Raw genomic sequence first — 26,166 nt, forward strand, 5'->3', positions numbered from 1 at the left:
CTCCCCGTGACTGCATGGGTTTCCTCCGAGTGCTCTGGTTTCCTCCCACAGTCCAAAGGCGTACCGGTTGGTAGGTTGATTGGTCATTGTAAATTGTCCTGTGATTAGGCTGGGGTTAAATTGGGGGACTACAAAGGGCTTATTCTGTGCTGTATCTCAATAAATAAATAATATAACCCAAGGACATGCTGGGGTCAGCCTGCAAGTGTCAGCACACTTAGGACAGCTGTTGTGTACGGCACAGTAACCGGAGCTCGTATACAAACCAACCTGACCACAATGCAGAGACAGAGGGATTGTGAGTGAGTGATTTTCTCCAGATGAAAAAAGGCAAAGTGTGAATATTGTGAAGAAGAAATGGGTCTCACAAATTTAGGTTGGGCCCGCAGATGAGATTGTGATAAGGGCCTCCTATGACAGCTAAGTAAGGGCTAACACCTCCAGGGGCACAATACACACACAGTATGAGCTAATTTCTCACTAGGTAACATCACTTAGTTAATACTAAATTAGTGAGGGAGATGCTATCAGCCCAGATTCCTGTACTGAATGCAGTCCTGAGGGGAATGAAACCATGAAATGCTGCCCGAGTGAGTACATTAGTCAGGCAAGTACAGGATCGCTCTCAGCTTCCTCCCTTGCGGCCTCGCACCTGCAGATTTGGCAAAGATAACAGGAAACACCCCTTCAATCTACGCTTTTACAGTGTGGGTGGAAAGGGAGAGATAGGAAACACACCATCGTTAATTCAGAGTGTGAGAATGCTTACTGCGAGGGCGTTTCATCCTTCATTTCCAATACAATGCTCTGCCCTTTGGTGTACCAGTCTCCCTCGTAGAACAGTCTGCCATCTTCACACTTGGCCATGTACAAATGCTTCTCCTGCTTGGGCAGCACTGTTTGGGGCAGGGTTTGGTGAGGAAAAAAGAAATCAGACTTGTTACACAAGCTTTTCATCTCTTTTGTGAACTCAGATTCATTTTCAGTTTTGTAAAATCAATTTTGACTACCATACAAAATTAGCATCTGTTACAACCAAGCACTGTCTACTGGAGAGCCCCCTCCAAAGACGGTTGTGTTTAAGTCCCACTCTGGGAATCTGGAGGAGCTCTGACGAAATGAACCCCTTCAGCTGAATTCTACAGACAGTCCAACACCAACACAAAAGGGTGCAAGTTAACCTTTCCCAGGTCCCCCAGCCTACCAGCACCACTACCAAAATGATGTTTGCAAGACGTGCTTGTGTGGCTTTGCCCTTTGCCAACAGTTCAAAACAGACTTGAACGTGAAGCTTTTTTGGAATGCTTCTGAAATATGATCGATGGCTTCCCTACCACAGACTGAAGTGATACTCGAAACTCCCAGTCTAGGCTAATTTTAACATTGACCAAAATTCAAAAATCTGAGGAGTAAAGGGACTTGTGCTTGATTCCCTATAGGTTAATTTGCAGGTTGAGTCAATGGTAAGAAAGATAAATGCGATGTTAGCATTCATTTCAAGAGGACTAGGATATAAAAGCAAGGATGTAATGTTGAGGCTTTACGAGGCACTGGTGAGTATTGAGAGCAGTTTTGGGCCCCTATCTGAGAAAGGATGTGCTGACATTGGAGAGAGTTCAAAGCAAGTTCACAAAAATGATTCCAGGATTGAACGGCTGGTCATATGAAGAGCATTTGATGGCTGTGGGCCTGCATTCACTGAATTCAGAAGAGTGAGGGCTGACCTCATTGAAACCTATCGAATGGTGAAAGGCCTTGATAGAGTGGATGTGGAGAGGATGTTTCCTGTGGTGGGGGGATTGGGGAGGGGAGGGGGGAGTCTAACTCCAGAGGACATAGCCTCAGAATAGAAAGGGGGGGGGATCGGAAATGAGGAGGAATTTTTTTAGCCAGGAATAGTGAATCTGTGGAATTTGTTGTCACATGTAGCTGTGGAGGCCAAGTCTTTGGGTATATTTATGGCAGAGGTTGATAGATTCTTGATTAATTAGGGCATGAATGGACACGGGGAGAAGACAGGAGATTGGGGATGAGGGCGAAAATGGATCAACCATGATGAAATGGCGGAGCAGACTTGATGGTTCAGATGGCCTAACTCTGCCTCTTTATCTTATGGTCTTAGCTGTTACATTGACTCTACAAGTGAGGAGGTTGTTATGGTACAGTCTATAAGAAGATTGATTAGACCACAGCTGGAGCTGGAGTACAGTCCTGATGAAAGGTCTGAGCCCGAATCGTTGACCGTTTACTCTTTTCCATAGACGCTGCCTAGCCTGCTGAGTTCCTCCAGCATTTTGTGTGTGTTGCTTTGGACTTCCAGCACCTGCATATTTTCTAGTTTGTGGAGCAGTGTGCAGTTCTGGTTGGTGCATTACAGGAAGGATGTGATCGCATTGGAGAGAGGGCAGAGGACTGTCAGCAGAACAATGAGGAAAGATTGTTTAGGGTGGGTTTGGTTTGCCTGAGGCAGTGGAGATTGGGGAAGAGAGGGGGAGCAGATCGAACTATACAAAGTTCAAAGTAAAATTTATTATCAGAGTAGATGCATGTCATCACATACAACCCCGAGATTCTTTTTCCTATGGGCATACTCAGCAAATCTATAGAACAGCAACGAGAAACAGGATCACAAGAAACTGTGCAAATGCAAATATAAATAAATAGCATAAAATAACCAGAGCATAAAATAACAAGATAAAGAGTCCTTAAAGTGAGACAACAGGAATTCTGCAGATGCTGGAAATTCAAGCAACACACATAAAAGTTGCTGGTGAACGCAGCAGGCCAGGCAGCATCTCTAGGAGGAGGTGCAGTCGACGTTTCGGGCCGAGACCCTTTGTCAGGACTAACTGACAAAGGGTCTCGGCCCGAAACGTCGACTGCACCTCTTCCTAGAGATGCTGCCTGGCCTGCTGCGTTCACCAGCAACTTTAAAGTGAGACCTTCGGTTGTGGGAACGCCAGAAGTAGAATGAGTGTAGTTATCCACTTTTGTTCAAGAGCCTGATGGTTGTGGGGTAGTAACTGTTCTTGAACCTGGTTGTGTGAGTCCTGAGGCTCTTGTACCTTCTACCTGATGGCAGCAGCGAGAAAAGAGCATGGCCTGAGTGGTGGTGATCTCTGAGATGGTACCGAATTATGAGGGTAGACAGCAGGAACCTTTTAATCATAGTGGAGTTGTCTAAAGCTAGAAGATAGTTCAGTTGGGGTAAAGGGTAAGGGGTTTAGAGTGGACTCAAGAGTTTTTTTTACCCAGGTGGTGATGAACTGACCTCACTGTTGGAGTGGTCACATTTAAGAAGTATCTAGCACTTGAATTACCAGGGCATTGAAGGCTATAGATCAAGTTATGGTAAATGTGATTGGTAAACATGGCTCCTTCTGCATACAGCATAGTGAAGTGACTCTACATGAAAAGAGGATTCTTTATTAGTTACAGTGTGAGAACAACTTACCCGAGTCACTTAAGAGCTGTGCCGAAACCTTTGCCTTCTTACCGTGGGCTGCGTCAGAACCAGTACCTAGGAAGTAAACAGACAAAGACTAACTTATCCACGCTGATACGGAATGGTCTCCAACCGCCCAGCTCGCACATTCACTGACACCCTTCACTCACCATCTGATTTTCTTTTCTGCTGACTGATGACTGCTTTCGCCTGCAAGGCAAAGAGGAGAATTACGACATTGTTCCATTCATCGGCACTGACAGATATGCATCAAACCCCCTCACACTCTCAGTGGCTTGCAGGCACAACTGGTATTCAACCCAGGACAAACAATCCGCCAACTGAGACACCACAAGGCTTCGACAGAGTCGATGTGGAGAAGGTGTTCCCTGTGGTGGGGGGAGTCTAAGACCAGAGGACACAGCCTCAGAATAGAGGGGTCTCCATTTAGAACAGAGATGAGGAAGAATTTCTTTAGCCAGGGGTGGTGAATCTGTGGAATTCAATGCCACATCATTGGGTACACTTAGGCAGAGGTTGACAGACTCTTGATTAGTCAGGGCATGAAGGGATACGGGGAGAAGGCAGGAGATTGGGACTGAGAAGGAAAATGAATCAGACATAGTGGAGCGGACTCATTGGAGCAAATGGCCTAATTTTGCACCTATATCTTACAGTCTTACAACCTTCCTCTGCATAACCTTTAACTCTAGCCCTCACTGCATCTCTCTGAAATGTCCGTCTAAAAAGCAAGGGAAAATGAAAAAGGATAGAATGGAGGTCGACCTTCCCACAATACACTAAGACAGAAAAGGGCTCCTATTAAGACCAAAATTCTTTTAAAAGAGCGATGCAATGCAGTTCAAAATACATTTACTATCGAAGTATGTATAACGTATAAAAGTTTGAGATTTGTCGCCCTACAAGCAGCCACAAAACAAAGAAACCCAAAAGAGCCCATTAAAAGACCGAAAGACACTCAATGTGTAGACAGAGAAAGAGAAAAAAAAACACAAATTGTGCAAACAATAAAAGTAAGCAAATAGCATTTAGAATGAAAGTGAGTCCTCAGACACGAAGTCCGGAGCAGGCCCGCAGCCTCGGTTCGCCATGTAACGGAGTAAACGTCGTGATCTGTCCACGTGACTGCAAGTACCCGTCACCAGCTCTACCAGTCTAGCTCCACATATTATCCCACAGAAAGAAATGAAGCCTGACGTCTGTGCATGTCTGGGTAGACAACAGAGTATTGCACTGAAGCTTGTTGCACAAGGCAGAAATCCCTGGACTCCTCACATCACGTATGGTGATAGCTGAGAATTTGTGTGGACATACCGCAGCAAGGCAGGTTACAGAGGCAGTGCCTGGTAAATGCAAGTTCACCCATACCCCATAGATCGGTTAACTCTCTGCCTTAAAGCTAAGGAAGCTGACCCAGCTGACTTAATGCTTGCGAGAAGAAGAAAAAAAAATTGGAAATACTTATGTCAGATAACACTTGTGCAGAGGGAAATGAGTTTTTGCCCCAGGTTGTTGACATTTCCGCAGAAGAAAGAGAGTGAGTGCTGAGGATGGGAGAATAGAAAGAACTGGAGAGGCTTAGGAAAATTAGGTCTGTAAGGAACCGACACAGCACGGATTGCTGGGGTGGCAACTCAGTGAGGGTTTGAGACCAGAGGGAGCTTGTTTTACCAAATCCACGCAGGGAGCAAAGAAACTGAGTGGGGATAATGTGAACAGTTAGTGTCAAAGAAATGGAAGATACTTTAGAGAATGCCAAGCACAGTTAGGGAGCAGAAGACAAATACTGATGGGGAAGCTGTATCCCGAAGGTCAGGAGCAAATTTTACCTTTTTGATGGCAGCCCAGTCCTCCAAAATATCAATATCTCGTAACATGTAGACTATATATGGACGTGCTCCAACGTTAAGGAATGAAATCCAGAGGATGTTATGCTTTTATGTCTAGGAATACTCCTTACATTACCACCTGAAAAAGAGGGCAAGTAACACCCCAAGGAATGCCAGTGAGGATGAAATTATACCCAGCCTCACATAAATAATTAGATTCATTCTTCTACTCACTTTGCAGAAAAACGGGGCACCCAGTTTGTACAAAGGAAGACAGCACTAACAACATCAGATTGTATAACGTTAACCTAGTTTTGGAAAGTGAAAGACAGTGGAGGTCAAGACTCACAGGGCTGGTGGACTGTATCAAAGTACAGAGCACTTTGATACCTTCACCTCCTTCCCCTGGTTTCACACCATCTCCAGTAAAGTTCAATGTACATTTATTATCAAAGTATGTATTTAATACTACCTAGAGATTCATCTCCTAACATGCAGCCACGGAACAAAGAAGGCCAAAAGAACCCATTTAAAAAAAAGACCAAACGCCCAATGTGCAGTGAAAAAAAATCACGCAAACAATAAATACAAGCAAATAGCGTTCTGAACTAAAGTCCACAAAGAGAGTCCGTGCACAGTCCCTGAGTTCAGTACAGAGCCAGCAGCGAGCTGAGTAGGTCCAACCCTCATCCTGGGTCCCAACACCCTGATCTTTTCAATCTGGCCCGGTGCATAGATCATCGACCAAACATGGGGTTAAGTCTGGGGCCTGGACCCCGCTACCTCGATTCAGCCTGGAGCCGACCTCTCCAATTTGGCCCAGCTGCAAAATAAACCCAATGCCGCAACCCGGACCAAACTGTAGGGAAGCAGGAATAGCCAGCAAATATGACAACCTGTAGAAAAGCAAGAGATAATTAGTCCACTAGCTTTACCAGTCCCTCTGCTGGGATATCTTTATTCTGAGGCACACTGGCATTTAATTTTTTAAAATAAATTGGAAGATTTTGCCCGCAGGACTCTATCGGAGGTCCAACATCGTGTAGCCAACAGCTGACACACAGAACAGGGCAGAAATGATCATTCATATCCCACCTTTCATCCCCTCTGAATTGCCAGAGTGCTTCACAGCCGATGAAGTGCCTGAGACATGCAGCCATCGCTACAACGTGAAAATGCTCTGGCCAGTTTACATATAGAAGGCTCCCACAGCAATACAGTAAAGATGAGTCAAACTGTTTTCCCAGCATTAGCAAGGTCAGCAGTAAGGAACCCCACTGGTCTTTTGAGTAGCGGCTATAAGGAATTTTACCTTCACCCCAGAGTTCAACATTTCGTCAGGGCTTGGCACATTACACCTTTCTCCTAATGTGCTCAAACACGCAGAAGGGAGGCTTGAGTCTTCCACCTCACTCAGCTGACATGTAAAGTCTTGCACAGACTTGACTATCAAATTCCCAATCACACGAAAAGACCCAATCTCTGATTCAAAAACGCCGGCACCTCTTCTCCGAAGCTAACCCAGGTATAATCGCTCTCAAATTGTCTAAATATGCAAAACTGATCTGAGGACCCTTCTACTTCTTCCTTATACAGAGACTCAACCTCTCCTCCACCACACATTAATTCTTTAATTGAACTACAACCCACTCACCATCTCCAAGTTAATGATGTAACTATAAGATTTCACAGGGCAACCTGTCTCTTTGTGGAATACATTATCTTGGTCTTATTCTGTCCCTTTTCCCCCTGCTCCCTTCATTAATACAGAGCTCAAAACTCAAGCACCTTTCCCCCAACTTTCACTTTTGCATGGTCCATATCTCATTCTTTTCTTAAAATCCATCTCAGGCGAAGAGTTGGCTTCGGATACCCATGGGCCCGCCGACTCACGCAGCTGCGAACCACACCCCATCCTGCTCTGCTTCCTGCAAGAACCCCTCAGTTTCCCTGTCATATCTACACTGATGAAGAGACTTTGAGACGTCTTCCTTTTACCTTAACCAAACTTTTCTCTCTTCTGGTAATTGACACAGGGCACCAAATGGTGTCTCCTCAATTTCCTGTACTTCTCCTCCTTGCCAGAACAAGGGGCTTCCTTTGACCTAACCTCATGACCCACCCACTCCGCGCCCCCAGGCAAAGTAGCACTCATCTTTTACCCCCCTCCTTTCCACCACGCACTGTTAGTGTAATGTTATTACAACATCAGCGGCCTGGGTTCAATTCCCCCGCTGTCCATAAGGAATGTGCATGTTCTTCCCGTGACCGCGTGGGTGTCCTCCCACGTTCCAAAGACACATGAGTTAGTAGGTTAATTGGTCACGCAGGAGCAATTTGGCAGTGTGGACTCTTTGAGCTGGAAGGGCCTGTTACCCTACATAAATGGTGAAATGGCAGTAAGTAAGCAAGTCCCGAAATAAACAAGTATATCCAAGGATCCAAAATGACACAGTAGCATATGGGTTAGCATAACGCCTTACAATACCAGCGACCCAGGTTCAATTCCCTTCGCTGCATGTGCGAGTTTGTACGTTCCCCCCATAACCGCGTGGATTTTCTCCAGGAGCTCTGGTTTCCTCCCACAGTCCAAACATGTACTGGTTGGTAGGTTTATTGGTCATTGTAAGTTGTCCCGTGACTAAGCTAGGGTTAAATCAGGGGATTGTTTGCTGGCATGGCTCAAAGGGTCAGAAGGGCCAATTCCGTGCTGTATCTCAATAAATAAATAAACAGATTAAAACATTATTTCCAGATATACTAGAAATTCATTTGCACTTCCATTACCTGCTGGTTACAATGTGATCTCTTCTACACTGGAGAAATCAAGCACCTTTCAGAACACCTCTGGGTGATCCTGAGCTTCCAGTCATCTATAATACTCCCACTCTGATCTGTCTCCTGCCTCCTACACCATTACAAAAATGCACAGTGGGAGTTCAAGGAACAGAACCTCATTTTCCAACTGCGCATTCTGGACCCCTTGGGTCTCAAAAAGGGATGTAGGTAACTAGCCTCTTTCATTTTCCGCATGCTTTATACATTCAGTTTGTTCCTTTGTCTCCAACATCCAACATAAAATGTTTACTCAGACTACTTTGATCTGAACCCTAACACAGACGTTTGCTCCATTTCTCTTTCAGAACCCTTTTTCTTTTCTCCCTCACATTCTACTAGTTCTGCTGTTTTGATCTCAAACTATGACTCTTTTGGAAATCATGGATGCTGCCTCACTCACTGTCTCATGGTCCTGGTTTGGTTTTCATTTCCCAGTATCTGTGAGGTTTTACTCCCATTCCCGACTGAGTTTTGCTCCCATTGTCTCTGCAGCTCCCATTCCACATCATTCCAAATGGAACTCAATCCATTCACTATGTGTGTGACGTGGCCGATCATAGTCCCATGACCATGACTGTTCTTGGCAAATTGGCAAGTTCTTCTACAGAAGTGGTTTGCCATTGCCTTCTTTAAGCAGGTGCTACATCTTGCGCAAGGGTGACCTGCAGGCTAGTGGAGGGAAGGAACGCCTCACACTTCCTTTGGTAGAGACGTATCTCCACCCCGCTACCCCGGAACTCAATCTAGACTTGGTAAAGTCACAAATCTGTTGCTTGGTGGACATTCAATGCAAAGCTCAGTGGATCGGAATTGAATTAAATCAGTTCCTCAATTCTTCCCTGGAAATATTGGTTAGATCTTTGGATATAGTTATTTATTCAGAGATACTGCACAGTAGCAGGGCCTTTGGGCCCAATGAGTCCACGCCACCCAATTACACCCATGTGACCAGCTAACCTTAACATCAGATAAACTGCAGATGCTAGAAATCCAAAGCAACACACACACAAAAGTGTCCTGAAGAAGGGTCTCAGCCCAAAACATCGACTGCTTACTCTTTTCCATTGATGCTGAGTTCCTCCAACATTTCGTGAATGTTGCAATCAGCTAACCCCTATGTCTTTGGAAAGGGAGCACCAAAAGGAAACCCACCCTGTCGGAGAACGACCAAACTCCTTACGGACAGTAGATGGAGGATAGATGGCATACCCCTTTGGAGACAATGGTGAAGGATTACCAGGGAGCTTGATGGCATCAGGAAAGGAGGAAGCACTGAGAGGATGAATTTCTCCAGCTTTGGGACACCAGGACTGAAACTGCATGGGTGTTGCTGAGCCTTATGATATACAACTGCACTACACACTCGACGAACCATTTACAAAAGCTGTTAAATCGTATCAGCTGCTCCCTGACACATCTCTTCTCCCAAAAAAAATCTCATTCACAGCCCCCTTCACTTCATCGGCCTACCTTTCTATTGTGATCTCCCTGTACTCCTTGTGGTACCAAGTTCCAGATGTAGGGTGCAGATCACTGGGGGAGGAGGGTAACACGATGGACCTCAGCCACGAGCAGCTATATTTCACAAACTGACTGCTACTTTAGAAATGCGAAGAAGCATAGCGGGCATGAAAGGATATCAGACACTGTCGCCACCTTCTTCTTCTTTTCTGGTTTCAGCGTGTCGGTCTTCTTCTTGCTCCGCTTCCCGCGAGCCTCCTCGTTCCACCATTCTATTGAAAATGGAAACTGGTGAAGTGAGTAGAATTACCGGAACCTGCTCTGTGTGCACACCGGGCAAAGAAAGAGCCTTCAGCCCATCGTACTTTTTGTGTCACCGAACGCTATAACCGCCACCTCCAGAAAAAAAAAAAGCTACTAATGTCCCTTGAATAGCTCTGGACTTCATCCGTCCATTCTCATAATATTCTTGGCATTATTGCGCGACGATGCTGGTCGGTTCTTGCCTTGTTGGCTAGGGTTATGCTTTAACTGGAGATGGCGATACAGGGCTTGCCTTTCTGCCATCAGGCTTCAACTTAGCCTTTTTTCAAATCTGGCAGCTATGTTCTTCTGGCCCTTCCCAGAATCCCAACCCCAAGGGATAGCTCTTCTCTGCTCAGTTACACCTCAAGCTCTGATCTGCGCAGAGCGCTGTTTGAGGTGTCTGGTTCTGTTCTCCGCATTCAGAGAGCTCACCAACATTGGAGCTGACTTCAGCTTTGGCGCTATGCTCGTACTTTGTCCCTGCCACATCAGGTCTGAACTGCACACTGCAAACCATAGTTAATACTGGCTTTCATCCTGGTTCAGTCAGTCCAACTTTCAACATCAGAGTTTCCCCAAGTTCAAAATGGATCAGAGCAAGGGAGTTACAATTAGTCTCAATGCCTTTTGGGGGAGAAAATGATAGGACCTTGTTATAATCGACAGCGCGGGTGGTCTTTGGAGGAGCAGAGGAAGATCTGACTTCTGAAGAACACTGCACTACCTTTCCAGCACTCACTGAAGAATAATCACACGGTCAAAATGGCAGATTCTCTTTGAGCTCCTGCCCGATCAGAGCCAACATGCTGAACTTAGGAGAGGGAAAAGGTGTAAACACTGACCGGAGGTGATGTCTATACTCTGCTTGTCCTCTTCCAGTCGCTGAATTCTTTCCAGTAGCTCATTCTGCATATTATCAAACAACAGCAGCTTCTCACTCTGAATGCACCATGGAAATAGAGAGAGAAATTAGCCCTTTGTGAAGCAATTCGGACAGAGAGCAGATAGAATAGGCAAGTCAATTACACGGTGTGTGTGTGTGCGCGCGTTAGGGACTACTCAGGTACTATCAGGGGGCAATTGAGGGGTACCTCTTCAGGGCCTGGCCTGACTACGTTACATAAGCTGCCCGGCCCAAGTCCTTTACTACACTTCTCCAAAGCATTTTTTGATATGGTATTACATTGATGGTGTCGAGGAAATGCCCTCTAATGATATTCTAGGTAACCTCAGTTGGGAAACTACATAGAGCAGAGTAGGTTTGTTGTTGGAAGAAGAGAAATAAAATTTCCATTTATGCATGGTCGACAAATCTCTCTCATCAATGCCCTAAACAAAACAAGAATATTAAAACAAAAGAGCTGGTACGGCTTGCTTACCTCCCCATGTTGCCGAGCTCCTTGCAGTTCACATTCGTACCTATTTCTGATCACCTCCAAACACAGATCTTTATATACACCTGTCCGATGCAGAATTAGGAAAAGGTTAGTCTCTCCTCACGGCAGCATGCTGAGCCCACACAATCACCCCCAACCACCCATCCAGAAACAGCGTGAAATAGGCCCTTATAGCCGTGCTGACCAGCCACCCCCAATTTAAGTGCAGCCTAATCATGGAACAATTTACAATGATCAATCAACTTACCAACCATACGTCTTTGGGCTGGGGGAGGAAACCAGAGCACTCGGAGAGAACATACAAACTCCTTAGAGACAGTGGTGGGATTTGAACCCATCGTCTGTACTATAAAGCATGGCACTAACCACTATGCTCCCGTGCCACCCAATATCAAACTTCGCGATTCATGTTAGTGGTTTATTTATTTATTGAGATACAGCATGGAGTAGGCCCTTCGAGCAACGTCACCCAGCAATCCCTCCCATTTAGTCCACAGACAATTTACAATTAACCTACCAGACGGTACACCTTTGGACTGTGGGTGGGAAACTGGGGCACCAGAGGAAACCCACACAGTCTTGGGGAAAATCTACAGGTGGCAGCGTGAGTTGAATCTAGGTCACTGGTACTATGAAGCATTTTGCTAACCACTACGCTACCATGCCTCACAAGTATATAATGTCTTCACGAAGCAGCGCCTTAAAAAGGCGGCATCCATCATTAGGGATCCCATCCCCATCACCCAGGACATGCCCTCTTCTCATTGCTACCATCAGGAAGCAGGTACAGGAGCGTGAAGACTCACACTCAACGATTCAGGAACAGCTTCTTCCCCTCTGCCATCTGATTTCTGAATGGACATTGAACCCATGGACACTACCTTATGACATTTTTATTTCTATTTTTTTTGCACTTCTTATTTAACTATTTAATATATGTATGCATACTGTAATCCAGTTTTTTCTATTATCATGTATTGCATTGTACTGTTGCCACAAAGTTAACAAATTTCATGACATATGCGGTGATATTAAACCTGATTCTGATTATAGTTGTGGCAATGTATAGGTTAGCACAGCTTGCACTGCCCTCTTGTCACTTGCAGAAATCCGCCTGCAAATGATCCATTCACACGGTATTCTCCAAAGGAAGGAGTAATAGTGACAGGAGCAATCATTCAGTTCTACCAGAAGGATTCACTTCTCCCATCCTCATTAATCTCTGATTACGCAGATTGGTCAGGACAGTTTCCACTTCCCCCTTTTGTCATGAATATGCTCGGGTCTCGTTAGCTTTTACAGAAACCCATCCCTCACATTAGGTATCCTTACTTGGAGACAAAGCTGAGTGAATTACGATGCCAATGGACTGAAAAACAAAGTGCAAACTGAAAATATGTAAACCAGTGGAGAGGACAAAGGTGGGGTGGGGAGGGGTAGAGCCATAGAACAAAAAGTGATAAATTGCTGGGTTAAGTGCCTGCATATCAAGTATAAAGTTTCACTTTTGTGGCAGGACAGAATTAGGCAAGAAGTGCAAGAATCCCCTGGAATCCTCCCAACCTGGGGTCCAAAGATCCCTTGCTTAATGGTATTGGAAGTTCGAAACCCCTGATGTAAAAGGAGTCAAATATTGTCTACTTTATAGGTTACCAAGTACAGTGGTGGGATGGCGACTGATGTATAACTTGCAAAGTAATTAGTTACGAGATCTAAGAGCTATGAAATAGTGGCCTTATGCAACTTTAATTTCCTGCGTAGTGAATAGGGCAGTGAATGTGTTGAGTGAAGAAATCTTCAAGGATGATCTTTCTTTGTCTATATGCTTCTTGTTCAACAAGGAAAGTTATTACTGGATGGAGTTCCGGGGAACAAAATGGATTGAGCAGAAAATGCCACTTTCTGGGAAGTTCCTGGGAATATCATGTGGCTTAGTTATAATAGTTTATGTAAAACTAACAGACATAAATAAAAGCAACACGCACAAAATGCTGGAGGAACTCAGCAGGTCAGGCGGCATCTATGGAAATAAATGAAGTTGACGTTTCGGGCTGAGACCCCTCTTCAGGACTGAGAGGGAGGGGGAAGACAGCAGAATAAAAAGGAGATGGGGAGGAGAAGGCTAACTGTAAAGTGATGGGTGAAGCCAGGGGGGTGGGAAAGGTCAAGGGCTGGAGAGGAAAGAATCTGATAGGAGAGCGAGTTGTTTTGTTATGTCTCCCCTCTCACTGTAAAACAGGGACATCTCTTTTTCCTTATTAGGGAGAGAGAGCCTGTGCTATGTTGAACTACCAAGTGAATGAGTAGTCTTTGGGGTATTGCAAGTCTTTATTGATGCTTTGCTGCACGCTTGAGTGCTCGATGGGGGGTGCCGATGTTTTTTTGCTGGTGGGGGTGGGGGAGAGGGGTCGTTGCTTTGCTGCTGCTTGTGCGTGGGTGGAGGGAGCTGTGGGGGGGTTTGGGGTTCTAACATTTAACTGTCATTCATTCTTTGGGGCACTCCTCTGTTTTCGTGGATGTTTGAGAAGAAAAAGAATTTCAGGGGATGTATACTGTATACATTTACATTTCTCTGATAATAAATGTACCTATTGAGGAAAATGGACCATAGGAGAAAGGAAGTGGGGGCGGGGGGGCGACCCAGGGGAAGTAATAGGCAGATGAGAAGAAGTAAAAGTCAGAGTGGGGAATAGGGAAGGTGGGTACAGTTTGATTACCGGAAGGAGAAATCAATATTCGTGCCATCTAGTTGGAGGGTATGCAGATGGAATATAAGGCGTCACTTCTCCACCCTGAGGGTGGCCTCATCTTGGCATAAGAGGAAGACATCGATCAACAAATGGGAATCAGAATTAAAATGTTTTGTCACTGGGAAGTCCCGCTTGTGGTGGATGGTGTGAAGGAGCTAGACAAAGCAGTCCCCCAAACTACAGTGGGTTGTAAATAAATGCGGACCTGAAAAGGAAAGAAGGCCGAAACTTTATTAATGACAAACCATGTCTGATCATTTAAGTTTTTCTCTTGATGGCCTTCTTGAAAGGTGTTGAGGACGAGGCAGCTGATGGTGAGTATTTGATGGAAGTACCACAGAATAGCCTTGTTAGCAAACAAAAACCTGTGGATAATAAGCAATACACACAACACCTGGGTAGCCTCCAACCTGATGGCACGACATCAATTTCTCCAACTTCTGCCATTTCCCCCTCTCCTCTCTCCTTCACCATTCCCCATTCCTGTTTCCCTCTCTCACCTTATCTCCTCACCTGCCCATCACCCATCTCTGGTGCTCCTCCCCCTTCCCTTCCTTCCGTGGGTCTTCTGTCCTCTCCGATCAGAATCCCCCTTCTTCAGCAATCTCTATCTCTTTCACCAATCAACTTCACCCTTCCCCCTCTCCTGGTTTCACCTGTCACCTCGTGCCTCTTTCTACCCTTCCCCTCACCTTCTTACCCTGACTTTGAATCTCCTTTTTCCAGTCCTGTTGAAGGGTCTTGACCCAAAACATCGACTATACTCTTTTCCACAGATGCTGCCCGTCCTGCTGCATTCCTCTAGCACTTTGATTTCCAACATCTACAGACTTTCTCTTGTTTGGGATAACAAGCAACATTGCCCTAGGATTAGAGAACAACATGGATTTTGTTTTGACTGAAGGGAGGTGTGCGACAAGATTTGCATTATTTGTGATACACGTTGATAGGAGATGGGATTGGTGTACAAGGGATAAATTTTTAATACTACCCGAGTGATACAAAACCTAAAAGCCAAGTGTCCGATGAAAGAAGATTTTAAGTGGATGCACACAAGCTGATGGGATGGGCAGAGACATGGTGGAAGAAATTCAACATTAAAAAATGCAAAGTGATTCAGTCAGGTAGGCAGAAAAACCACGCACATTAGGTATTAGTATTGAGAACAAAAAAAATCCAATAATAATTGTGCATAAACTTTGAAGGTAGCAGGACTGCTGAAGCATGTACTAATCCTGGGCTTTATAAATAAGCATCGAACAGAGAAACTAAGAAAATTTCACTAAACTACTCTGCCCCAGCTACAGGAATAAGTGGGTAAGAGCAGGGGGATGGGAACAATGCAATTGATCTTTAAAAAAAATGGACACAGACTCAGTGATTCCATGCACCACATTTTTTTTGATTACACATAATCTGTTTGCTTTAACCACTTAAGTTTGCTCTGTCAGATGAGTTCAAGCGTTAATTGGCCACGCCTAAAATTACCCCCTATCCCCACTGACACACAGTACTCAACTTGACAGGCCCGTACAGTAGGTGTGAGGTTAACTCAGAGGTGCCTCTGTTTACCTGCTACCTCAGTTCTGATTTTCATGTTCTTCTGCAGGACAGCCAGGGGCTCCAAGTACTCAGTTGCTTTCCCTGCGATCACCTCGTCCAGCTTGGCTTCCACCTGGCTCAGTCTCTCTTTGTACAGTCTGTAAAAGAGAAGCTCTCGATTTTACCCTCTGTACTCAGAGCAAATCCTCTGCCAACCTTTACCGAGCAAGCTGTTAAGCTGCAGAAAGTTATTTCTTTGCCGGGCTTCTCGCCCTCCTTTCCTAAAGATGCTGACTCTCGCCGGGGAGTGAATTCCGCCCTCCAAGCAGCCGTTCTTCGCCCATATGCGTAGTTAGTTAGTCTGGCTGGCTATTCAACTGCGGGCAGCATCGCGGCCCGTTCTGACTTTTGTCCTTACCCAATCTAAAAAGGGAATTCCATTTTTAAAACACGATCCAGTGACTCCTGTATGTGCGCCACACCCTAGCCTCACACACATCAAGAACGCTCTCTCGATCTTTGGGACTGTCGAAGAATCTGTGCTCAGCAGGAAGCAACGCCTTCAGGAGAGGAGAGAACCGGAAGACATTTTATTCAAAAAGAAACTAATCAGCGTACTGTTCTTTCAGATCCGTGAACTGCTTCTCCAGGTCTGACATCTCGTCTAAGCACTCGGTGCGGCGCCGCTCACAGTCCTCATCGTCCATCTCTAGAAAACGCAAAACACGGCCCAGATTAGACCAGTCGGAATAAGGCGGCTACTTAGCTGCTCTGTCACCTGGGTGAAATGACTTACAATTTACAGCACAGGAACCGGTCACTCTGCCTGAGAGAGGTACACAAGCCTCTGCTCGCCTTACTTCACTTGACCCCTCTCATGCACAGAACCACCTTTTCTAAGCCTCAACATCTTTAGTAGAAAGACTGAGTGAAGTGTAATGACTGCCACATATTTAGCTATTCTGTACCACTAACATTCAGAGACAGCTGTGCGGTAAGTGTGGATAAGTGTCCAGCTGCTACTTTTTTGTGTTAATTGGTTGGTGGTGTTGGAAACCAGTTTTTTTAATAATACTTTTTATAAGATTTGTACTTTTTAAACAAACACGTGTATTTTTCACAATATGTGGAGGTTCATTCCCCACTAACAGGCAGCTGAACTAACAGTTCATCACCTTTCTCATCTTTCATTGGTTAAGTGTTAGTACATGACCCAAGTGATGTGATTTTTAATTACGTTAACTATAACTAGATTATTCCCGATCTAAGGAATTTCTTATCTATAAAAGTGAAGGATTTTTCAGGAGGCATTATCTTGGCTTCTTCATTCCTTTGCCTACACACCTCTTGGCATCGTTTCTCAGCTCTTTAAAAATGCTTTAAGTGGTTCTGATTACTATCAGAGAATGTAAACAGTATGCAACCCGAAAAACAGAAGAACCCCAAAAGAATGAACAACAGAAAAACATTAGAAACCAATCGCAAATAAGAGAAAATCTGCAGAAGCTGGAAATCTGAGCAACACACACAAAATACTGGAGAAACTCAGCAGGCCAGGCAGCATCTATAGAAAAAAGTACAGTCGACGTTTCGGGCCGAGAGCCTTTGGCAGAACCCCAAGGACCCGAAATTAAACAGAGATCCATCAGCAGGGCGGGTGGGGACGGGAAAGAAATAGAATAGCTCATCTCAGAATACTGGAAGAAAGCCTCACTCTTCTTCCAAAGCCGCATGGAAATCAATGGAAAATAGGGCTTGAATCAGTATTTTTGCGTTTTAGCCAAATTACATTCAAGGACGTCGAGGCTTTGGAGATGGCGCAGAAATTTACCAGGATACTGCCTGGTTTAGGGGGCATGTGCTATAACGAGAGGCAGAACAAGCTTGGATTATCTTCTCTGGAGCATTGGAGGCTGAGGGGAGATCTGATAGAGGTTTACAAGATTATGAGAGGCATAGATAGAGTGGACAGAGAATATCTGTTTCCCAGGTTTGAAATGTCTAATACCAGATGGCATGCGATGAGGGTGAGAGGAGGTTGTTTCAAGGGGGATTGAAGTTTTTTTACTCAGAGAGTGGTGGATTCCTGGAATGTACTGCCTGCTATGGTGGTGGAGGCAAATACATCAGAAGCTTTTAAGAGACGTTTGGATAGGCACATAAATGTGTTGGAGGGCTATGGACATGGTGTAGGTAGGAGGGATTCGTTGTTGGAAGCGTTCTTAATTTGCTTTTTAGCTGGTTCAGCACAACATTGTGGGCCGAACGACCTGTTCCTGTGCTGTACTTTTCTATGTTCTGAGAACAGGTACTTGATTTCATCAACCGTTGGTCAACCCAATTAGTGTGCACCTCAAATCCTCTGCTTTAGTTTGCAATGGGTAAACATCTTCAAATTCCAGGATTGCTCAGTGCAGCCTCGATTTTTTATTTGAACCTGTCAGGAGAGAAGATACTAAGGAGGAATGAAAAAGTGCCTTTTCAAGCATTAATTGTCTAGTTTCTGCAGATTTCACTGTTTTGGATTCATTTATTTCTTGTATTTAATTCGTGCCTTAAACAATCACACACACAATCACTCAGGATCGCACAGGGGTACATTTGCACTTGCTGACCTGAGCTGTCCTCGCCCTCCTCCTCAGACGCGGAGGAACTGGCGCTGTCTTCATCCGAGCTTTCCTCATTCTCTGGGGAATCCTGCTCCATCTCCTCATCAGCCTTCTCCTCGTCCTTTTCTTTGTCTCTCTGCGGCTGCTGCCCAGGCATTGTCCTGCAAAGTAAATGTAAAACCAGGTAAACACACACACACACACGCACACTGACTGCTTACTGTCTTCCAACGTTAAGCAACATCAGATCTGTGAAATGCACCCCACATAAACTGATCTGTTTTCCCCAATGTTGTGACAGACCTGTACACTCTGGTGCTGTATCCCAGCAAGTAACTATCAATACTTATCCACAAGTTCAGCTCTCTTGGGAATCTCAACAGTAGGGAAGGCACAACAGTGACTATGGGGCCTTGAGGTGCTTAAGGAGAGCTAATACGTCTCAAAAGTTGCTGACTAACTTTGCTCGATGTGCGACAGAGAGCATACTGACATATGGAATGACAGTGTGGTGCTCTAGCCGCAGCAAGACAAGATCATAAAGCTCTCCACGGGTGATTAGGATGGCTCAGCTCATCACTGGGACTCAACTACAGACAATCTACAGCTCGCGATTCCTTTGGCAACGTTGAAGACCCATCCCATCCAGGACACTGACTATTCAATCTCAGAGGTCACAATCAGCTTTATTATCACTGACATTTATTGTTTTGCAGCAGCAGTGTGAAAAGTACTCCAAGTCACGACAGACAGACAGACAGACAGAGCAAAAGAGGAACAGCAAGGTAACGTTTATGGACTAATGACGGAAAGCAAAACAAGCTGTTCCTTAAAATGTTGGTGTGCGTTCCTGCTCCCTGATGGTAGTAATGAGTACAGGCCATTTCCTGGGTGGTGAGGGTACTTAATAATGGATGACGGTTTCAGATGGTGACGACAGGGCATACGGGAATGACATTATAGTAACAACCTTGTACTCAATGTCAGTGAGACCAAAGAACTGATTGTGGACTTCAGAAAGAGTAAGACTGTAACACATAGGAACAGAATTAGGCCATCTGGCCCATTGAGTCTGCTCCGCCATTCAATCATGGCTGATCCTTTTTCTCTATCTCTTCCTCAACCGCAGTTCCCGGCCCTCTCCCCGTAACCTTTGATTATTATGAGTATGAGGACATGCAGTCCCCTTTTATTGTCATTTAGTAATGCATGCATTAAGAAATGATAAAACAAAAAACACATGACAAACCGACTTAAAAACTAACAAAAACCACATAATTATAACATATAGTTACAACAGTGCAAAGCAATACCATAATTTGATAAGAACAGACCACGGGCATGGTAAAAGTCTCAGAGTCTCTCGAAAGTCCCATCATCTCACTCAGACGGTGAACCTCCAGTGCCGCCAACTTGCCGATGCAGCATCCTGGAAGCATCCGACCACAGTCCGACTCCGAGTCCGTCCAAAAACTCCGAGCCTCCGACTACCTATTCGACACCGAGCGCCATCTCTGCCGAGCGCTTCGACCCCGGCCCCGGCAACAGGCAATAGGCAAAGCCGAGGATTTGGGGCCTTCCCCTCCGGAGATTCTCGATCGCACAGTAGCAGCGGCAGCGAAGCGGGCATTTCAGAAGTTTCTCCAGGTGTTCCTCCGTGCTTCTCACGGCTGTCTCCATCAAATCTGGATTGTGCACGGCCCCTAGTTACACATACGATATTCATTCGGAACAGTCACGCGCGCTGTGTCGCGCCGCCATCTTCTCCCTCCTCCAATATAGATTAGATGCTATATCCAATCAAGAACCTATCAATCTCTGTGTTAAATACACCCAATGACCTGGCCTCCACAGCTGCTTGTGGCAACAAATTCCACAAATTCACCACCCTTTGGCTAACGAAATTTCTCCGCATCTTTGTTTTGAAAGGACGCCCCTCTATCCTGAGGCTGTGTCCTCTTGTCCTAGACTCTCCCACCATGGGGAACATCCTTTCCACATCTACTCTGTCTAGGCCTTTCAACATTCGAAAGGTTTCAATGAGATTCCCCCCCCCCCCCCCACCTCATCCTCCTGAATTCCAGCGGGTACAGACCCAGAGCCATCAAATATTCCGTGTACAATAACCCTTTCATTCCTGGAATCATCCTTGTGAACCTCCTCTGGACCCTCTCCAATGTCAGCACATCTTTTCTAAGATGAGGGGCCCAAAACTGTTCACAATACTCAAGGTGAGGCCTCACCAGTGTCTTATAAAGCCTCAGCATCACATCCTTGCTCTTGTATTCTAGACCTCTTGAAATGAATTCTAACACGGCATTTGCCTTCCTCACCACCGACTCCACCTGCAAGTTAACCTTCAGGGTGTTCTGCACAAGGACTCCCAAGTCCCTCTGTGTCTCAGATTCCTGGGTTTTCTCCCCGTTTAGAAAATAGTCCACACATTTATTTCTACTACCAAAGTGCATGACCATGCATTTTCCAACACTGTATTTCATTTGCCACTTTCTTGCCCATTCTCCTAATCTGTCTAAATCCTTCTGCATCCTACCTGTTTCGTCAACACTACCTGCCCCTTCTTCGTATCATCTGCAAACTTGGTAACAAATCTATCTATTCCATCATCTAAATCATTGATATACAGCATAAAAAGAAGTGGTCCCAACACCGACCCCTGTGGAACACCACTAGTCACTGGCAGCCAACTAGAAAAGGATCCTTTTATTCCCACTCGCTGCCTCCTACCAATCAGTCAATGCTCTAACTGCATCCCCTTTATCTATCCTACTTGTAATCTCCTCAAAAAATTCCAAAAAGTTTGTCAGGCAGGATTTTCGCTGAAGGAAACCATGCTGACTTTGTACTATCTTGTCCTGTGTCACCAAGTACTCCATTACCTCATCCTTAACAATTGACTCCAACATCTTCCCAACCAGAGATCAGGCTAACTGGTCTATAATTTCCTTCCTGCTGCCTTCCTCCTTTCTTAAAGAGTGGAGTGACATTTGCAATTTTCCAGTCCTCTGGCACCATGCCAGAGTCCAATAATTTTTGAAAGATCATTTCTAATGCCACCACAATCTCTAATGCTACCTCTTTCAGAACCCTAGGGTGCAGTTCCTCTGGTCCAGGTAACTTATGTACCTTTAGGCCTTCCAGCCTTTTGAGCACCTTCCCCCTTGTAACAGTAGCTGCACCCACTTCTCTTCCTTCACACACTACATCAGGCATACTGCTAGTGTCTTCCACAGTGAAGACCAGGGCCAGATTAGTGGGGCCAGGGCCCCTGGGCTGGAGGCCCTGATGGGCCCCTGCCGACACCGTAAAATGCTGCTGTACCAAGCAAAAAAAGGCAAGAACAAGAGCAAAGGTCGTACTGGTCTAAATATCAAAGCTGTGGACCAAGACATCGGTTTAGTACAATACGTAGGCTATAAGCTTACAGGCCTTAAGAGGGAGGACAGAAAGTAATGCAGATTCTTAGTTTGAGGGACAGCATCTAAAGCACTCAAAAATTGACCTAGGCTTAGTTGGCTTCGTAAAGTTATGAGGGAGATGAAGTATGATGTACCCAGTCTTAAATCCTTATTTAGCTCTTGCTGCACATACCATAGGTCTTATTTTCCAAACAATGCCAAAGCATTTTTATCTCGGTATTTTTCTCAGCCGTGTGTTCTGAGAAAGTAAAATGGAAATGACAGACAAAAAGGCCAAGAGAGATGGCACTATGGCAAACTAGGAAACTCGACAATACTCCAACAATCTTTTTGAAAAATGAGATCTAGCACATACTAACCTATTGTTGTACTGCGTGGCTTGCAGAGTAACGACCACTTATTACTTACTAAGTTTGTAAACAGTCAACTATTAGCTTATTGCCACAAAAACAGGAACAGCACTGACACACAAGCCTAGATATTTACAATGTCAGATGCTTGTTTTTCAAAATTAAAGCCTAGTTTCTTCTGGATTTCTTCGCAGCAAAGCCCTTGATCAGATCACTAAAATCCAGTTTCCGAACAAGATCACTTTCAAGTGACATCAGAGTAAGATGACTCAGCCTGTCCTGAGCCTATGTAGTTGCCGCTATCAGGCCTGCCAAATATGTCACTGGAGCCTCGGATAGCCAGTCCCCTCTCGACCAAAAACTTCACAACCACCAACACTCTTCTCAATACGTCGGTCCAGTAGACACACTCTGACTCAAACTGGTTTTGGAGTTCTGTATCTGTTCTTCCGCTGTCAAATTTGGAGAAAAAAAACATCTCTGCTGTTTGTATACTTGTTCCAAAGCTTTGATATCCACATCCTGATTCTGGCAGGACTCTGGCCCTTTCTTAGCCCAGTACGCTCGGACTGAATCATCTAACGTTTCCTTTCCCCAGGGAGCGGGATCAGTGCTGTAAGGATCCTCAGTAGCGGTAACGTTAACTTGGTTGTTCGGAGGCCTCTGTGGTTGGGAATCCCAAAGTCATGCTCTCTGCCTCTTCAACGTTAGCTGCTGACTGTGGCAAGGACAGTGCTTCTGTGCTAACACTGGTGCTAGCGCTAGCTGGTGAACAAAGTCTCCGTTTGTCCACCGGTCTCAGACTGTGACAAGAGCGATGGTACTGCTGCATCATCGAGAACAGGTTTAAGAAATTCTGTCAATTTCAATGTCTTTTTTAATGCTTCTTTCTCACGGTCCTCTTTTTGTTTTGTTTCTTTTTTTCTTTTCTGTGCTCCACTCTCGTATTTTTTTGTCCGCCATGATGATAGCTACCTATTTTGGGCCCCTCTGCAGCTCGGGCTCCTGGGCTGCAGCCCAGCCGAGCCCTGCCTAAAGTCCGGCCCTGGTGAAGACTGACGCAAAATACTCATTTAGTGCATCAGCGATCTCCTTGTCTCCTGTTATTATTTCTCCTGCCTCATTTTCTAGTGGTCCTATATCCACTCTCATTTTTCTTTTATTTTTAACATACTTGAAAAAACTTTTACTATCCACTTTGATATTATTTGCTTGCTTGCTTTCATATTTCATCCTTTCCCTTCTAATGATTTTTTTAGTTGCTCTCTGTAGGCTTTTAAAAACTTACAGAGTAAGTAAACTTATAGGCCAGTAAGTTTAACGTCGGTAGTAGGTAAGTTATTGGAGGGAGTACTAAGAGACAGAATCTACAAGCATTTGGATAGACTGGGACTTATTAGGGAGACTCAACATGGCTTTGTGCATGGTAGGTCGTGTTTGACCAATCTATTGGAGTTTTTCGAGGAGGTTACCAGGAAAGTGGATGAAGGGAAGGCAGTGGATATTGTCTACATGGACTTCAGTAAGGCCTTTGACAAGGTCCCGCATGGGAGGTTAGTTGGAAAATTCAGTCGCTAGGTATACATGGAGAGGTGGTAAATTGGATTAGACATTGGATTAGACATTGGCTTGATGGAAGAAGCCAGAGAGTGGTGGTAGAGAATTGCTTCTCTGAGTGGAGGCCTGTGACTAGTGGTGTGCCACAGGGATCAGTACTGGGTCCATTGTTATTTGTATCTATATCAATGATCTGGATGATAATGTGGTAAATTGGATCAGCAAATTTGCTGATGATACAAAGATTGGAAGTGTAGTAGACAGTGAGGAAGGTTGTCAGAGCCTGCAGAGGGACTTGGACCAGCTGGAAAAATGGGCTAAAAAATGGCAGATGGAGTTTAACAAGTGTGAGGTATTGCACGTTGGAAGGACAAACCAACGTAGAACATACAGGGTTAATGGTAAGGCACTGAGGAGTGCAGTGGAACAGAGGGATCTGGGAATACAGATACAAAATTCCCTAAAAGTGGCGTCACAGGTAGATAGAGTCGTAAAGAGAGCATTTGGTACATTGGCCTTTATTAATGAAAGTATTGAGTATAAGAGCCGGAATGTTTTGATGAGGTTGTATAAGGCATTGGTGAGGCCGAATCTGGAGTATTGTGTTCAGTTTTGGTCACCAAATTACAGGAAGGATATAAATAAGGTTGAAAGAGTGCAGAGAAGGTTTACAAGGATGTTGCCGGGACTTGAGAAACTCAGTTACAGAGAAAGGTTGAATAGGTTGGGACTTTATTGCCTGGAGCGTAGAAGCATCAGGGGAGATTTGATAGAGGTATATAAAATTATGATGGGTATAGACAGAGTGAATGCAAGCAGACTTTTTCCACTGAGGCAAGGGGAGAAAAAAACCAGAGGACATGGGTTTAGGGTGAGGGGGGAAAAGTTTAAAGGGAACATTAGGGGGGGCTTCTTCACACAGAGAGTGGTGGGAATATGGAATGAGCTGCCAGATGAGGTGGTAAATGCGGGTTCTTTTTTAACATTTAAGAATAAATTGGACAGATACATGGTTGGGAGGTGTATGGAGGAATATGGTCCGTGTGCAGGTCAGTGGGACTAGGCAGAAAATGGTTCGGCACAGCCAAGAAGGGCCAAAAGGCCTGTTTCTGTACTGTAGTTTCTATGGTTTCCCAATCCTCTATCTTCCCACTAATTTTTGCTTTGTTGTATGCCTTTTTTTTCACTTTTACAATAGCTTTGACTTCCCTTGTCAGCCATGGCCGCACTGTTTTACCATTTGAGTATTTCTTCATTTTTGGAATACACATGTCCTGCACCTTCCTCATTTTTCCCAGAAACACATGTCATTGCTGCTCTGCTGACATCCCTGCCAGCAGCTCCTTCCAATTTACTTTGGCAACTCCTCTCATACCACTGTAATTTCCCTTACTCCACTGAAACACTGCTACATCAGACTTTACTTTCTCTCTATCAAATTTCAAGTTGAACTCGATCATATTGTGATCACTGGTTCCTAAGGATTCTTTTACCTTAAGCTCCCTAATCACCTCTGTTTCATTACATAACAATACATTACAGTACAGCTGATTCCGTAGTAGGTTCAATGAAAAACTGCTCGAAAAAGCTATGTCTTAGGCAATCAACAAAATCACTCTCTTGAAATCCATTACCAACCTGAGCTTCCCAGTCGACCTACATGTTAAAGTCTCCATAACATTGCCCTTTTGACTCGCCTTTTCTAGTTCCTACTGTAACCTGTGGTCCACCTCCGTCACTGTTGGGAGGCCTGTATACAACTGCCATCAACGTCCTTTTACCCTTGCAGTTTCTTAACTCAACCCACAAGGATTCAACATCTTCCGATCCTATGTCACATCTTCCTACTGATTTGATGTCATTCTTTACCAGTAGAGCCACACCACCCCCTCTGCCTACCTTCTTATCCCACCAATATAACGTGTAATCTTGGAAATTCAGCTCCCAACTACAGCCATCCGTCCCCATGAAGGAATCAGAACTAAGGAGAGTGAGAAACTTCAAGTCCTGGGTGTCAATATCTCTGAGGATCTACCCTGGGCCCAACATATTGATCCTCTTCAGGAGCTTGAGGAGATTTGGTGTCACCAAAAACACTTGCAGGTTTCTACAGATGTACTATTCTGACAGGCTGGTATGGAGCGGCTACTGCACAGGATCAAAGTAAGTTGCAGAGAGTTGTAAAGTTATCAGCTGCATCGTGGGCATTAGCCTCCATCGTATCCGGGGCATCTTCAAGGAGCAGTGTCTCAGACAGATAGCATCCATCATTAAGGACCCCCAGCACCCAGGATATGCTGTACCCCCAGCATCCATCACTAGGGACACCCTCTTCTCATTGCTACCATCAGGAAAGAGGTACAGGAGCCTGAAGGCACACACTCAGTGATTCAGGAACAGCTTTTTCCCCTCCGCCATCAAATTTCTGAATGGACATGGAACCCATGAACACTACCTTGGATTTCCAGTTTCTGCAGATTTTCTCTTGCTTGTGAGTGAACATTTCTTCACTACTTTTTGATGTCTATTTTTGCACTAATTTAATTTAACTATTTAATATATATGTAATTCACTTTTTTTCTATGATTAGACTGCTGCTGCTAAGACAACAAATTTCATGACAT

The 26,166-nt window shown here is 44.9% G+C and overlaps 1 protein-coding gene across 1 annotated transcript in view; it reads right to left on the reverse strand.

Moving 5' to 3' along the window:
• Window positions 1–26,166, reverse strand: part of LOC134339698 (breast cancer metastasis-suppressor 1 homolog) — a 32,617-nt gene that overhangs the window by 1,609 nt on the left and 4,842 nt on the right. Inside the window, exons 2-11 of the mRNA XM_063036417.1 lie at window positions 18,205–18,359; window positions 16,208–16,298; window positions 15,620–15,747; window positions 11,280–11,359; window positions 10,743–10,839; window positions 9,774–9,866; window positions 5,296–5,360; window positions 3,616–3,655; window positions 3,455–3,520; window positions 770–896 (exon numbers count right to left, since the gene is read on the reverse strand). Of these exons, the coding sequence (XP_062892487.1) occupies window positions 770–896; window positions 3,455–3,520; window positions 3,616–3,655; window positions 5,296–5,360; window positions 9,774–9,866; window positions 10,743–10,839; window positions 11,280–11,359; window positions 15,620–15,747; window positions 16,208–16,298; window positions 18,205–18,355 (938 nt within the window). The 5' untranslated portion in view covers window positions 18,356–18,359. The remainder of the gene's footprint in view (window positions 1–769; window positions 897–3,454; window positions 3,521–3,615; window positions 3,656–5,295; window positions 5,361–9,773; window positions 9,867–10,742; window positions 10,840–11,279; window positions 11,360–15,619; window positions 15,748–16,207; window positions 16,299–18,204; window positions 18,360–26,166) is intronic.

This window comes from Mobula hypostoma, chromosome 30, assembly GCF_963921235.1.
Source record: "Mobula hypostoma chromosome 30, sMobHyp1.1, whole genome shotgun sequence".
NCBI classification, from domain to species: domain Eukaryota; kingdom Metazoa; phylum Chordata; class Chondrichthyes; order Myliobatiformes; family Myliobatidae; genus Mobula; species Mobula hypostoma.